General features: G+C 39.8%; 1 protein-coding gene across 2 annotated transcripts in view; it reads right to left on the reverse strand.

The window, feature by feature from the left end:
* The window catches only part of LOC129764994 (uncharacterized), a 196,396-nt gene that overhangs the window by 132,753 nt on the left and 47,630 nt on the right, over nt 1–16,013 (reverse strand). The window contains exon 2 of one of the 2 annotated variants that reach the window (XM_055764722.1): nt 11,843–15,710. In XM_055764722.1, coding sequence (XP_055620697.1) covers nt 11,843–15,108 — 3,266 coding nt within the window. In that variant the 5' untranslated portion in view covers nt 15,109–15,710. Of the gene's footprint in view, nt 1–11,842; nt 15,716–16,013 lie in introns of both variants that reach the window. The other variant, XM_055764720.1, reaches the window with a different exon arrangement.

A 16,013-nucleotide genomic window follows, 5' to 3' on the forward strand; every position in this document is an offset into this window, starting at 1 on the left:
TTCTCCAAGTTGGATCGATTCGTGGTTTGCCAACAAACCGGCCGATTATTTCCGCAAAGGGATACGTGAATTGCCAAAAACATGGGAAAAAGTTGTGACTAGCGATGGGCAACACTTTGAACATTAAATTTGTAACCATTTTTGCAGAATAAAGCATTAATTTAAAAAAACGAAGAAACTTACCGGTACTCCGGTAAAATCATAAATAAGAAAAAAAAATTGTACTACGCAGTACTCTAAAAGTTCTGAAAATACAAAAACATACGTCTAAATATATTGAGACAAAAATTGGAGCAGTACTGGCCTCAAAATTCATAGAATCGAAATTTCGGTAAACTAGAAACATAAAATATTTTTTGTAGCGCAATATGGTCCAAACATACATACAAATACAAAAAGCTGTTTACAAAACATTTCAAAAACATTCAGAAGTAGTGGGTCTCAAAGTTTAAAAAAAATCCGATGAGTTCCGAAATACCAGAAATTTAAAATATTTTATTGTACCGCGCAATACTTTGAAAATACCGAGGAAAAACACAAATATAAAAAACACGTACGAACACATTTGAATAAAAATAAAAATGAAAGCATATATATATATATATATATATATATATATATAAATATTTTTTACATGCTTACTCTGCCAGTCGCTTTGTAATTATTAGGGGGGGCGTACTTTATTTTGTTCAGTACTGGAAATTAGCTTGGGTTGGAGGTAAAAAGTAGAACTCAATATGTAGCAATTTTAGGCCAAATTGATCAGCCTCAATAGTCGGCTGTCAAATTGTCACATTTCAATTCGAAAAGAACACAACAGGAAATTCAGGAAAAATTTTAACAAAAGTTAGAAAAAAAATACTGAACATTGAATACTTCAAAGCTTTTATATCCTCAATTATTTACGATAGTAATCTTCTTCTAGTTTTCCATACAGAACTACGCGTAAAACAATTATATCTATAAATATAGAATAAATATTTGAAGGGATTGTGAAGTGAGTCACGAGTTATTGATATCGAATTGAATTTTGAATGTGTTTTGTTTGTGGAAATATATCATCTAGATTTTTATATTGAGTTGTTAGAAAAAAGCTGATTAACCCTTTGCGGTCGTATTAAATTTGGGCATGGGTGTCCTACTGGTCGGAATTATTTTTCCTTGAAAAAGCAGTGATACAGGCAAGATTATGAAAAATAAACTTTTTTTTGTGAACAATATATATATACAGTAGAACCCCGAATATCCGCGAGCAGATGATCTGCGCAGCGGATTATACGCGGCAGCGAGTTTCATAGTAACTTTATAGGGCTTCCTGGAATTTGTCAGTGAGTGGTAAGCCCATGCTCTTTTGTTTTGGTAATATAGTTATATATTGATAAAACATAGTTTCCATGCTGTAACTTTTTGTTTTCTCGCGTTTTTATCAAATTTTTAGTCGTTTGTTGCGTTATCCATGATTTTTGTTATTTGCGGGGACTTTGCCAGACTGTTTCGTGGATAATCGGGGTTCTACTGTATATGTATTAACTTAACAATGTATTTTAATGTGATGTTTTTATATGAAAAATATTTTGTCACTTGAGAACATTTATGCAAACAATAATTCTGATACTTTTGGACAATCTTTTCCATCACACCAAAGTGTTACAATGGCTGAATTCTGCTGTTATGATTTTTGTCCCACATTCCTATGCATTCAACGCACTGTGCGTTGTCTTGTGTGGGTGATACTGAGTACCGTTATCTATTACTCATAGGAGCACCGTATTGATTCGTGAACAGGTTCACTAAACATCAAGCTTCGTTTGGGATAACCATTAACTGATACTTGGTTCAGTAAAATATAAGATTAGCACGATTTCTGGCTGTGGTGGCTGAGAGTAGACAAATGACCACAAAGAGTTAATTTGTATGTTCGAAGCATAATTTACGTTAGGTCATCCTCAATCAGAATAGGTATGCCACATGCAACGTATCTCCTTAGTTTTTGGTGAAATTTGCATGTGAACCTATAGAATTTTCATGATTTTTTTCCATCTACTAAATCAACTAGTTTTTTATATTGGATTATTAGAAAATATATAGAGGTTTTACAACAACTTGGTTGAACGCCATGTTATTATCATGCAGTTAACCTTCGAGCTATGGTTATTGAAAAAAAAAAATCAATTATTATTAATAAAAAATCGTGCCATTTGATTATATGATAAAAAAAGTAATTTTGGAACGTTGTCCAACGTTTAAAAAAATATGAATCGGGTGTTCATCGGCTAATCTAGCATGGAATTGTTAAACAAACATTTTGAAAACAAAACAACATTCTTTCTCGAATTATCGATACATACAGTAAGCAAGTTTGAAACATAAAAAAAAACACTTAAACAGATCTCTTCGGTAACTACAACACCTAAAAATCCAAAAAAAAAAAACAAAATATGAAAGTGTTCGCCAGAAATCAGATATTTTATGTGCATTTTAGAATTTTTTCCTGTATGAAAAGTTCATTTGCTGCAAGAAAACTGGAAATTGGTGGAACTGGGGTGATCTAGAAATGTTTTTTTTAATTCGTAACATAATTTAAAAAAAAAGTGGTGCACCACGTGACCAAGTGAAAAAAAACGGTTCTAAATTGTTAAAAGATAAATATATGAGGGGTTGGGCAATATCAGAGCAGGTTGTTGTTTTTTTCTGCGAAATCGCTATATTGTCGTTGAAATCAGGGAGTCCTATGACGTTATTTTTAATATGGCGATTCCAAGGGAAAAAAAAACATACGATCTTGGGGAATTTTGTAGTACTTAGTAGGATTATTGATTATCGAAAATAACACCCGTATAATATCGTTTTCATATTGACCCGCTGTTTCCAGGTTCGACCCAAAAATCGCGATTTTTCAAAAACGTGATTTAAAAAAAATGTACCTTGGAAAAGATTCGAGTACATTGCAATTTCTTGATATGTTATGTAAAATTTAATTATCTTTCATTTAAAATTATTAAAACAAGTAGTCATTGCAGACACATTTTTTCAAACAAGATGAGGTTTTCTAGAATGCTTTTGTGTTTTTATTTCAAAAACTACATCTAATGATCTTTATTTTCGGATTTAACAAAAATCGGTCTAGCGGTTAAAAAGTTATGGTTTTTTATATGACTGTTTTGAAAAATCACCATTTTTTGGACCAGTCTAATCTAGAAAGGAGGGGGTCTTCGTAGCCACTTGGTTACGCGTTCGCTTACTAAGCGATCGATCGTGAGTTCAAACTCAGGGCCCTCAATTGACCATCTTTGTGTTGTTATAGAATAACTACGTCCACGCAACCATCATCAGCTATGGAGATCGATCCACGGTGGAACAAAGATCGATTCATCCATACAACTGCTCTGCTCTGCAAGAAACATCGGGCTGCTGTTCTATAAATAACCCAACAATGATCAATATCAACTGTCTCCGTTGTCCGGTCTACTGAACAATGGAAGAATAGATAGAATACCCTTACGCCTAAATGGCTACTACAGTGTAATTTACCATAATGTAATGGAACAGAAAACCTAAAGCCTAAATGGCTACTACTTCTACTGTGTAATTTACAATATATAGAAACATAAACATATGTACATGTACACGAAAAAACCCGGCTCTGTTACAGATAAAATGCTAATGAGCCTGATAAATAAATAAATGGGATAAAAAAAAATCTAGAAAGGAGTTTAATGAAAAATAAGGGTCTGATTTTTTTCGATGAGGAACAATCGTACACCCAAAATTGATTTTTAGCTCATGTTTTGTCATCCTGATTAATTACATTAAATGAGCCTAAAATAACAGAAAATGTCATGACTCTCAAATACTGGTAAGCATTTGTACAATATATATGGTACAGCAATTTAAGAATAATACGAGTGAGCGAAACAAGAGACACGTTGGAAATAAGCACGCATTACTTTGCCACAAATGTACACGGTCCAGACCGAGATGGACATAGATCTCCTTTATGCTCTCCTTTTTACTCTTAGAAAACACTTTTCAATTTTATTTTGTAATGAGGTGTAATATTATCACGCATTTGCGCAACAGCATCATTAGCTATGTGGATAGCGTGGCCGTGTAAAACAGCATTACATTCCAGCCAGCCTTGGTTCGATCCTCGTTGACGTCGTTTAGACTTTTTTTTGTGCAATCCCAAAAAAGATGAAAAAACAAAAAAGAAAGAGGTTTATGTCTCCATACATACAAACATTTTAAACCATTGGGGGACAGATGATTTTATTTGCTTTTTTGACGTTTCAAGACACGAAAAGGCATGGTTTCTGTCGGAAATGAAATGCTTTCTGGCAACGCTAGTTTGGTAATATAACGAAATTCTGCGAGATCATACAACTTTTTTTTGTGAAATTACTAAATCGGATCACAGCATGCATATTGGGCAAAAAATATAATCTTCAAGAAAAAAAACAACAAAACTGATCGATCCATCGAACAGCAAATAATGCTAGACAAGCCCATCTCATCCCGTTCCGATTTGCATAATTTAACACAACTAGAATGAACACCCATCTTCTCTTGTGTAATCGAAGATGCAACAACAACAACAATTCCCCTTCTCGTGAGACAACATAATCGACGTTGCGTTGGGGTTGGTTGAACCCAGCCAGGATGTCAAAGGCCCGAACGGAACTGGGCAGGATCGTCGATCGTCGCGAACGCTCTTATGTAAAAAACAGGTACAGGTAAGTATAACAGACGGTGCAAAACGGGCTCGGTGTAGAACAAGGTTGTTCTATACCATCATCATCATCATCACTAGAGTCAGAGCTAGCTAGCAAGCCAGAGAAATGCTCGCCTGCAGATCGTTGGCCTTGGCCCGGGGGTCCAGTCCGGTTCTTGCTGGCTTCGTCCCGCTTGCATAATCGTTTCTGCGTGCATAAGCGGTCCTATCCGGTCGGTTGGTCGAGAACAGCTGGAGGGATGTACATGAGACAGAGACAAGCTCTACAAATATGTTCTGTTCTACAAAAGGCGTTTGCTCTTGAGTCTCTTCTGTACCAGCTCCCCCTGGTGTCCAACAATCGATATAAATTATTGCTCGCGTAATGCAACCTGATGCTCGCTCGGGTCGAAGGGATGAACCATCTTCTGCTCGTCTCGTCTCAGTCGATATCGGATGGGGTACGATTTAAAAAGCAAGATAAAAATAGCCTTCGGCGCATTTCGATGGGTTGAGCAAATGCAAGTGTGTGAGGGGTGCTCAAGATGAAATATTATAGAGCAATTCCACGTCAAATAAGCCGGCCGCTGCCACAACCCTCTCTGATTTTTTAAAACCATGTAAATATCACGGTAGCTACACAAAATCACAATGTTTGTTGTCATATGGCTAATTCTAATCACGACTGATTTATTTCAAAAAAGGCATATGCAGAAACATTGAACTTTCTCCAAAAAATCTTAACTCGAAATCAAGATTTCTGGTTGAAACATGAATAGCGGTAAAGTTTTTGGAAAAGCATTAAGCTCTTCAGGAAAAATCATATTTTAAATACATTGTTGAAAAACATTATCCAAAAGTTGAATCTAATGTTAGAAACTTTTGTATCTTAAGAGACCCCATCGATGTTTTTTAGAATATTTTTATTAGAAATTAATTTTTCAAAATTTATAAAATTTCAATACTTTGTGAAATTGCAAGAAAATTAATTTAAAAAATGGAATCCACCTGTGATTCTACATGAGAAACTATATATAATGTTTTATCCTAGGACTAATTGTTCTCTAGATACGATCAATTTCATTCTATGCATTCTTTATTATTTCACGAACATGAGCAAGAAAGGATCCCGAAAGTCTCATATTTCGATGAATCATACAAAAAAACAAAAATTCTGTTTGTTCCGAACACCTCAAAAATCATGAAAACAATGTTTATCGAAATACTACAACATTCGGACGCAGTTTGAATTTTTCCTAGAAAGTTCATTCAAATGCTTTAAAAATTGTGAAATTTTAAAAAGAGTATATTTGTCGAAATCAGAATAAACATTCTAGAATGAATAAATTGGGAAAGCAGCCGATTTTTGAATTTGATCATTAAGTTTAAATCTGAAATCGGAGCCTACATTTGAAGGCGATGTTATAGTCTTGATTTGGATTTGGATTCAGATTATGATTAAGTAGGGGAAATCAGGGTAAAACTAGACTCTGACTTTTCAAGTTAAACTATTTTTTTGATAATTTTCCGATGCTCTTTGCTCACACTAGACATTTCTCATGTTTCGAGTCTCCATATAGCTGCTGAAGTCTCATTTCTCTGTCTCTGAAACAAACAACAAAACAAAACCGAACAACAAACTGGAAACAGTCCGTGAAAAATCGCTAGTGAAATTTAAGTATATTAGTCGGAAAATTTTGTAAAATCCGATACTTTTTGTGAACCTAATTCATCTCAGATCAATTTTCAGTTCATTCTGTGAGACAGCATGTAGTTTTGTTGCTTGTAGATGCTCAAATTTCAATTCCGTTCGGGGTAAACCGACACCATAAGTCAGGGTAAAACTGACGCCCGGTTTGGCTTTTGAATCTGGCTTTTAAAATGGCAAGAAAAAAACAACTTGAAACACCTTTTCAATACGAAAAAGATGCATTCATGGCTGAGATTCCTAGACCGAAACCCGAACCATTCGTTCCGCGAACCTACATCAACAGTGAGATAATGAAGATGTAGAGTTCATTATGTAGAGTTTAAGAAAAGTTTTGTAACGATTTTAAATCACAGAAACATGGGAGGTCTTGAAAATATGTGGAAATTCTTAGGGTGTCGATTTTACCCTGATTTCCCCTACTTTCCCAGTAGGTGCCTTCGAAATAAAGGTTTGAGAATCATATTCCAAATATCGAACTCACAATCATACTCTGACTTCAAATCCTATCCCAATTCTAAATACAAATCGAGAAGTACGAATATGGAACTCGGAATCATATTCTGAATCCAATTTCAAGTCCAAACTAAAATTAAATCCAAATTCAAGTAAAAATTTAAATGTTAGGTTTTAAAATCATTATCTGTCAGAATCTGCCAGAATCATATTCTGAATTCAAATCCAAACCCAAAATTTCATATTTAGATCAAGATCAAAGATCTAGATAAAATGAAGATTTGACAAGCATGTTCCAAATATAGATCTCAAAATCATAATCAGAATCCAAACGCAAATCAAAACCCATACCTAAACTTTACACCGGAATCAAGATCCAAGATCTAGATAAAATAAGATTTTTAGGATCATATTCCAAATATTTTATATTTGTAATATTCAAAACAATATTTTGAATACTAATCCAAATTAATATCAAGATCAAGAATCCAAATAAAATGAAGGTTCGGGAAGCATATTCCGAATATGCAGCTTAAAATCATAATCTGAATTCAAATTCAAATCCAAACACAAATCAAAATCCAAATCTAACTCTAAGCCTAAATCAAGATCCACGATTCAGATAAAATAAGTTTTAGAATCATATTCTGAATATAGAGCTCAGAATTATATTGAAAATCCAAATCAAGATTCAAGTAGGCAGGAATACACAATCTTTTATTATTTTGATATTCGAGTGAGAAATCAGGACCTAAAAAAGGTAGGAAGTCTTATCGATAATCTGGAATATAGATCTTCTTTGATCCGGAATCTAGGTATGTATCTTCATTCTAAAACTCAAACAGAATCCGAAAGCAAATACACAGAAAACTGAACATGAATCTGATTCCGAAATCTTCAAATCTGATCTTGATTAGTTCGGAATCAGATTTTGGAAACTGTACGTAGGATCTTATACTTGTGAACTGGAATCCAGAAACCCAGAGACCCAGAGAACTAGAGAATCTGGACCTAGCATATGCAATTTGAATACAAAACCCCAACATGGCATCTCATAATACGATCTGAGCCGGGTTGTGAATTTTAAATCTGCAATCTGAGCGTAGATTTGATCCGATATCTTGCATTGTGTTTTGGATTTGGAATATGATTAAGAGCTCAGAGAGATATTCAGAATATGATTAAAATAACAAAATAACAAAAATAAAATTCATGATCACTATCCTGAATCTAAATCTAAATCTAAATGCAAATCCAAACCCAAAAATCCGAAATTGCAAAAACTAAAAATCCAGTAATGTAAATGAAAATCCAAATTAAAATCAAGTTCAAATATTCAGATAGAATTAAGGTTTGAGAATCATGTTACAAATATAGAGTTCTGCATCCAAATCCAAATCCCAATCTGAATCGAATTCCAAACCTAAATTCAAGTTCTGATTCAAAATCCAACAATTTAAAAATCCAAAAAGCAAAAATTATAATCCGAATTTGTACCAAGATCAAGAATTCAGGTAGAAGGAAAGTTTCAGAATCGTATTTTTAATTTAGAGCCAGAAATCATATTCTAAATCCAAGTCAAGTTCAGAGTAAGTTGGAGTCCGGTATGTTTTTTTAAACTTTATATGTTGATGTCCGTTTGAAATATCAGGAATTTGGTTCTCCTCCACATTGTAGTATCTGATTCGAGAACTTTCATCGAGAATATTGAATATTAATCCGGTACCGTAACTATATTAGTAAGAGCAACCAGAATAAAAGTCTGATATTGAGAACTCTGAACCCGGAATAAGAAGATTTGATTCAGATTCATAAATCTGCATTTAGAGTTTGAACTCGGTATCAGCATTGGGATTTGGCGAATCTGGTAGAGGAACTGTAAGACGGATACGCGGTTGATTCGAACATCGTACTATGGAATTTCTTATTTATATTGATGGGTACCCCTCCTACATGTTGTTCTATTGGATCCCATCTTATATATGCGGATGTAATTTTCGCGAGTTCGGTATAAGGTATTTTCGGTGGTTTAATTCCGAAATTTAATAATCTTTTGGCTTTATTCCGGGATCTAAGTTCACTTAGAAACGGTGTTAGTGATGCATCAAATAGGTACATTCATTTGTAAGTGAAAAACAGTGAATGATTCAAATAATTGTGCTGGTGGGGTGGAACAGACAGCTTCTAGTGGGGGTAAGACGGGCACTGAAATGTTAGTAATGGGAAAAGCAAGCAATACGCAGCTCAATTTTTTTCCTCTGTGTTTGTTTACATTTTAGATGCTGGACAGGAAAACGATGAGAGATAGAAAATATAATTAATCCTTTCTCGGGCGATACACTTTTACGCTTCATGAATTACATTACATGACCTTCACTCTCACACCATATGTCCTTTTCATTCGCACATTTAAAATCTGAACCTGAATCTGGGGACAGATAACTGGAATGCATGAACTCCTAGCCCCTAGGTTTCCTAGGTTTTTTCTGAAAGGAATTGACTATGAGAGGAAAACGGTGTTCTATGAAAATTCACCAATGTGAAAATTAAGAACTCAATGAAACGATGTTTGTGCTGTGTGAACTCTTCTCTGGGTACTGGTTAGCAGTCTTCAGATTGCATCGCGGTGCTGATGTGTAACAAGTTCTTTGTACTCAGTTGAGTTCTCAGTTCTCACAAGTGCTCTGGCGAATGAAATCGCTCCGACACACAGATCAAATGTTTTGTTGTCAGCATCGTTTTTGCATAAAGTTTTGCGCCTGTTTTTCGACCGTGTTTCTATACCTGTTTTACACCGCGTTTGAATCTGGTTTGCTTTCTCTGTTGAGTTATTTTTTATCACACAAGCGCATACGGTTGGTATGGAGGCGCGCTGTTGTTTTTATGCTTTGCTTTGAACGAGCGGAGACCAAACGGGCGGTAGAATTTGATGAGTGTGCGTGTATAAAATGAGACGCGCACCACACATGAGATGTTCAGTATCTAAATTCTGCGCCGTGTTCGTTCGGCGCTCTCGTGTTTATGGATTCGGTACACTTCGTATCAAGATAAAATGTATGTTTTCGTATGCGTATGTTTTCTGAAGACATCATGTTTCCCGGTGAGCCTGAATGGAGAGAGCGTAACTTGGATAAGACATGAATTAAGAATAATACTTTGAAATATGTATTCTCCAAAAAATATGAAACAATAGCAGAACTGTATAGTTGAAAGACATAACATAACAAAAAGGCAATGATGATAATTAATCGAATTTGGCAAAAACTACACATAAATGGAAATTGCTAGTCTTTCAAGCAATAATCATTGCACAGCAAGTCAATGGGCAGTTTTGGAGATTTGCATGAATTATTTATAAGCTCCAATAATTGTTTCAATGCAATGCAATTTATTTAAATTTATTCCCATATTTTTTACTAAGAGTGCGATTTACAGGTCTGAATTTATTTCAACACTGTGATCACAGGGAATTATATATTTGTTCCACTCCACCATTATATACATTGGACAAAGTTTAAAAACAACAATTCTTACGTGCGATTCAATCACACACAACGCGATACATCTTGTCATCGAGGCCTTTCCTCAAAATTAAAAATATAAATTTAAAGATAGATTAAAATTGCACTGCGGTGTGAGATCTTTCATTTACAACTCCTGTGTGTTGGATGTTGGCTGCTCGCTGGCTGAAGCTAGAATTGAATTTGAAATGAGATTTATGTAATACTTGTATAATAATTAAATCTCTCTCTTGAAGTCCGCCAATATGAATCAAACACATAATTACTTGATACAAGACGTGGGTTTATGAGTATGATAGGCGAACCACACATTATGCGAGCTCATGGTGATTTTTTTTGTGAATTCGTTGATCAGGATGTTATAATCGGTCTCTCCACAGTATACACATTTTGGAAATTCGAAGAATGAAAAAAGTTCTCTCGGTAAGCAACCTTCGCAGGTTGGTCCCATTGCCACACGACCTTTGAAGACAATAAAATAATTGATTATGAATACAGATCGAACGAATTTTCCATCGAGATAGTAGTAAACAGAACATAGAACATCCCCAATCCCAACAGAATATCGAGAATTCGCATAAACCCGCGGCATACGTGCTGATGCGTTCCAGCATATTTCCTAAACACGAATCAGCAGCTTCCAGCCCCGTTCGATCGCGATGTTGCGTCGCGCGAAGTGAAGAGAGCAATGGCATAACATGGGCTGGCTTATTATCAGTGTTCAACAAGCGGCGGTCCGTCGCCCCAACCGGCAACGGCAAATTGCATAACCACCAAACAAGCAGGACTTGCTGCTGCCTCTGTGTGTCCGATGTTCTCTCTCTCTGCGAGCACAGCATAAATTAGCAATGTTTTCCGTCCTGCGCGCCGCGCCCACGGACGTAAAGTCAACACGATTTGGGTTCAGTGCATCTCCTCCCTACCCTGGTTGGAATTCCTTTTTTATGTGTTTTTTTTTTGTTTTCTGTGGTTATCGTTTAGCGGCCCTTTGGCGGGCGAAGGGAGTGCCGTTGTTCGGAAGTTCGCTCCCTTGGCGGAATCCTAAATCAACTATTTGTATTCGAAAGTTTTACCTAATGAGCCGCAGCCGCAGCAGATTAGAGCAGCATAGGAATCTGGCGATAAAATGACACTCACACACAACTTGGCTGCGAAAACCAGTTCCGTGTTTGATGGTGCGCACAATGCATGCATGCAGCGCGCACAGCAACAAGTGTGAATTAAAATAAAATTCCCATCCGCTGGGGGATTTGGGGTTCTCTTCGTTAACATAAGCCAAGTTTTACAAAAATAAATAACGGCGATGAAAAACGTGTAAAGCCTAATGAATTTCATCATAATCCCAGATTGTGTTTTCGGATGATGGGCTTCTGTAGAGAATTTTGGACGCGTTGACCTACATTTCGAAAATTATTAGGGGGCAGGTTTACGCATAACAATACTCACAATTTCTCGTTCAGGAACTCTCCGCGGGTGAACTCCGACAGCCGGCGAGTGCTCTTCTTCTGCTGAGGACACGACGACGACGCCGCCGTTCCGGCGGAGATCTTGCGGGGTAGCACCAGCGGGGAGAGCTTTCGCACCGGTCCACCGCTGCTGGATTGTTTGAACAGACGGGGATTTCTGGAGAACTTGTTCGGGGCCAACATGTCCAGCGAGTGGGACTTGAAGATCGCTCCCGGACGGGGCATCAGCAGCAACCTATCGTTCCGACCGGAGGTCACTTCGAACTGGTGCTGGAAAATTTTCGGACTGCTGCCGCTGTCTCCGGGTTCCGTGGGAAGACCCTCGTCGATCTTGGAGCAGAGAGCGTTGGAGTCGGTGGCGGATTTGCGTAGTTTCCCAATGCGGGAGTACAGGTCGTCGTCCCCAGGGACGCCTTGGATTCGCGGTTGAACGTTGGGTTGACGTAGTTTGTCCTGCTCGGGATGCTTCGAGCTAGCATGTGTAATATGGCGGTGGGAGGTTGTATAGTGTTTGGAACTGGCACGTTTGTATAAGTCTTCGTCACTGGCGGCGATCTGTTTTAGCCGGGCCGTATTGCTCGATAGTTTGCTAGGGTCGGGCAAAGTGGGTTCCGCCGTCGTCGTCGTCGCAGTACGTGGGCTGTAGGATAGAATATTGGAGAAGCGGCGCGCCCGAGTGGGTTTTTTGGCAGCGCCCATCGGTTTGGGGGTGGTGTATTCCGGAGAGGGTGGACCCTTTCGGGAGTCCGGCGAGCTTACCACAGCAGTAGTGTTCAGTTCGTTGCGATTGTTTTCGTTGCACTTCTGGAGTTCCTCCTCGGTGATTTTCTTCACTAGAAAGCGATTCTTGGTTTGCTGCTTGGGCGATTCGGTTCGCTGATGGATGATGTCGTATATCGTGGAGAGCGTATTGGAGTTACTCGTTGGTTCGGTGTCTTTGGAAACAACACCACTACTGACGACCTGGTCATGAATTAGGGAAGCAGCAGAAGGACCCGTCTGTTTACCCTGCAGAATGTCGTAGATGGTACCGAACTTGAGCGAACTGTAGGGAGTGTTCATGCTAAGTTTCCTTTTAGCGAATTTCTCCGAGAGTGCCCGCTTGCGCAGGAACACTTCCTCGGCGGCATCCGATTTACGGTGAAGGATTTCGTAGATCGTACCATAGGTCATGTACTTGTCGTACTTTTTGTATGCCTTGCTTCCGTACGAGATTAATCGGTCGTAGATTTTCTGGTTTTTGCGGTAGATTTCGTCCTTCAGGTACGGCGACAGCTCCCGCCCAAGCGACATCGTCTTGTGTTCTTCCGCTTTGCTCTTATTCCGCAAGATATCATAGATTGTACTACTCTTAACTTGACTATCGTCGTCTCTAATCTTACCTAGGCTATTACTAATCACTGATGGGATGGATTTGCCACCGCCCTCTGCCGTCCGCTGGGGGTCAGCCTTGTCGTTCATCTTCAGCTTCTTCAGGCTGAGACGTCGCGAGTTCTTGCGCTTCATCCTGAACAACCCGCCGACGCCCGAATGGGTCGTCGTGTTCTGCTGCTGCTGCTGTTGATCCTCCTTCTCCGACGTAGGTTTTAAATTACTAACGCTACTATCACAAATTTTGACTAAAGCTTTGAATTCCTCGTAAGACTTTCGTCGGGCCTTTATGCTTACACTACTGCTGCCGGTGTGGTCGGTACCACTGTTCTCCTTCTCGTCCACCACAGACAGCCGATTGCGGCACTCGGTTTGCTGTTGCTGCTGCTGCCGGAAGAGAGACTTGAACTCTTCGTAGGACTTCCGCCGGTTGCGCGATTGGGTCACCAAGCACTCTTTGATGTGCAGCTTGGACAGTTCATTGAGGCGATCCTCTTCGTCTACAACGACGATTGCAGCATCGATCAGCGATGATTGCATCGCCACCTCTTTCGGACCATCTTTCCCCGTTACAGTTACATCCGGTTGGCAAGAAGGGACCGTATGTGGGTTCTTATTTTGTCGTTCTTGCTGCTGTTGGAGCTGCTGCTGGAGTTGTTTCAATTGCTGTCGCTGCTGCTGATCGATAAAGCCAGAATCCATTGAACTCACCGTGCATGTGGAATCGAAACTAGTTTTTCTGCTGGAGCTATTGTAGGGCTTCCCGCCAGGGGACAACGGCGCGAGAACGGGCAATGATGGATCGTTATCTTCCGCCGCCGCCGTTGGGTTCACCCTGCGCTTGATCAGCTGTTGGCTGTCGAGTGCAATTTGTAGCGCCAAAGTGTCCGCATCGATGTTCTGCCGTCGGAGCGTCTCCAGCCGCGATTTGAGCTTCATTTTTTTATTAACCGTCGCGTAGATGGGTATATTTTCGGAACTCTTCTTAACCACTTTCCCCCCGGCAGACCGATCGCTTCGGATTGAACTCTTGCGGAGCACATTTCGGCGTGAGTCTGCTCGCGACTTGCTGCCCTTGTGATTGGCCGATCGCTTAAAGTACCGGTTGGATATGTTGTACAGAGGGTCACAGTATAGCCGGGCCTTGGCTCGACCGTTCAGAAACCGTGACAGCAGCTGGGATTTGTTGTTGAGCGAACTCAGGCTGCGGCTGCGATGACTGGGCGGATTGGAACAACTGGACGACGGATCGTTCATACATTTGGCACAGCAGAGAAACTCATACAGCACCTCGCCACTCTCCGCACCACCACCCTCGGCGGTACCATCCAAATCCGGCGGTTTGCTTTCCTCTGTGGTTAGCTCGGCGAGAAAGGCGTCCTCTATGATATGTTCTTCTTCGGCTTCTGCTTCTCCTCCCTCTCCGTTGCCCACCCCACCATCGACCTTGACAGTGGGGTCCTCCGCTGCTGTACCATCGCACCGATCGCTACCACCAATTTCATCAATATTTCCCCCACCATTATTAGCCTCCTCCTCTGTGGGCTCTTCTTTCGGGCCACAATTACCAGCATCACTTGCAGCCTCCGGACCGGCCGAGAGAATTGATTTATGATTGCTAGCCTTGGCCACCTCCCGTCCAGCCTTGCCCTCTATAACCATCGATCCGATGCTGAGGCCGCAATCCAGCAGGACAATAGCACCATCGCTGGGCAGCAGCAAACGACCTTCGGACGCCGCACTGATCAGTTCCTTCATAGCCAGCACATGCTTCTCGGTGATGTTACCCTGCAGCTGGATGCCCTGCAACGCAAACGCCTGCCGTTTCTCGGCGGAGTTCGGATCGGTGCACCAAACCACCGGCATGGTCGACATGTTCCACTGCTCGATCGCTCACTTGCGTCCGGTCAGCTATTGCGCGACCGGATGACGAAATTTTTCTCCTATTGCACTAAGACTCCCCACTCCGTTCCGTTCACCACTCCGGGGAGCCAATAGATTCACGTTCACGTCCTGCGCGTATAATCACACAGCAAGATCGGACGCAAAGTCACATCGAATACCGCGACTCACACACACTTAATTAACGTTAAATAAATAATTTATTATCACACAATATGATCGATCAGCTTCTTTCTCTACGTCTTTCAAGAAAAGAAATTAATTATTCCGTTCACTTCAACTCATTTTCTTCGATCCATTTCTCAGCCGTCGTCTTCGTCTCCGTCGTCGTTGTCGTCTTCTTTCAACTAATGGCAAGAGATTAAAATCACAACACAATTTCACACTTTTCTTGTACTCTTCCTTCTCGTTGGGTGTTGTTGTTTCAGCATTCACCCTGTGAACAAAACGTTATCCTCCGTAAGTCCGCGCTTGAGTTCGATTCGACAGCATCTCACTTCGAAATCAATCGAGTTCTGTCTTCGCGGGCACTCACATTCGCACTAACCGCTTCAGTATTCTTTTTTTCTGGTGACCTATTCTGAAAAAGATACAACGTTACTTTGGGTCCTGCCGAAAAATTCGGTTCCGTTCACTTCACTGACCACTGGCCACTAAATGGTGGCGCGAGAGCACGCGCGGGCGTGTCATGGGTATTGAGAGTTTGTTTCAAATTAGTGTAACAGAACTTTTTTTTCTCGAATGAGCTTCAGCAGCATGTGGTTTTCAGTAGTCGGACACAAATTGGGTATGTGAGTAGCGACAAACAAGCGAGAAAAAAAAGAAACTGAGCGAAGGTAAGCCGAGTCAGAACAATTTCATTTGATTGTTTGATTGAG

This window comes from Toxorhynchites rutilus, chromosome 2 (assembly GCF_029784135.1).
Source record: "Toxorhynchites rutilus septentrionalis strain SRP chromosome 2, ASM2978413v1, whole genome shotgun sequence".
Lineage (NCBI taxonomy): Eukaryota > Metazoa > Arthropoda > Insecta > Diptera > Culicidae > Toxorhynchites > Toxorhynchites rutilus.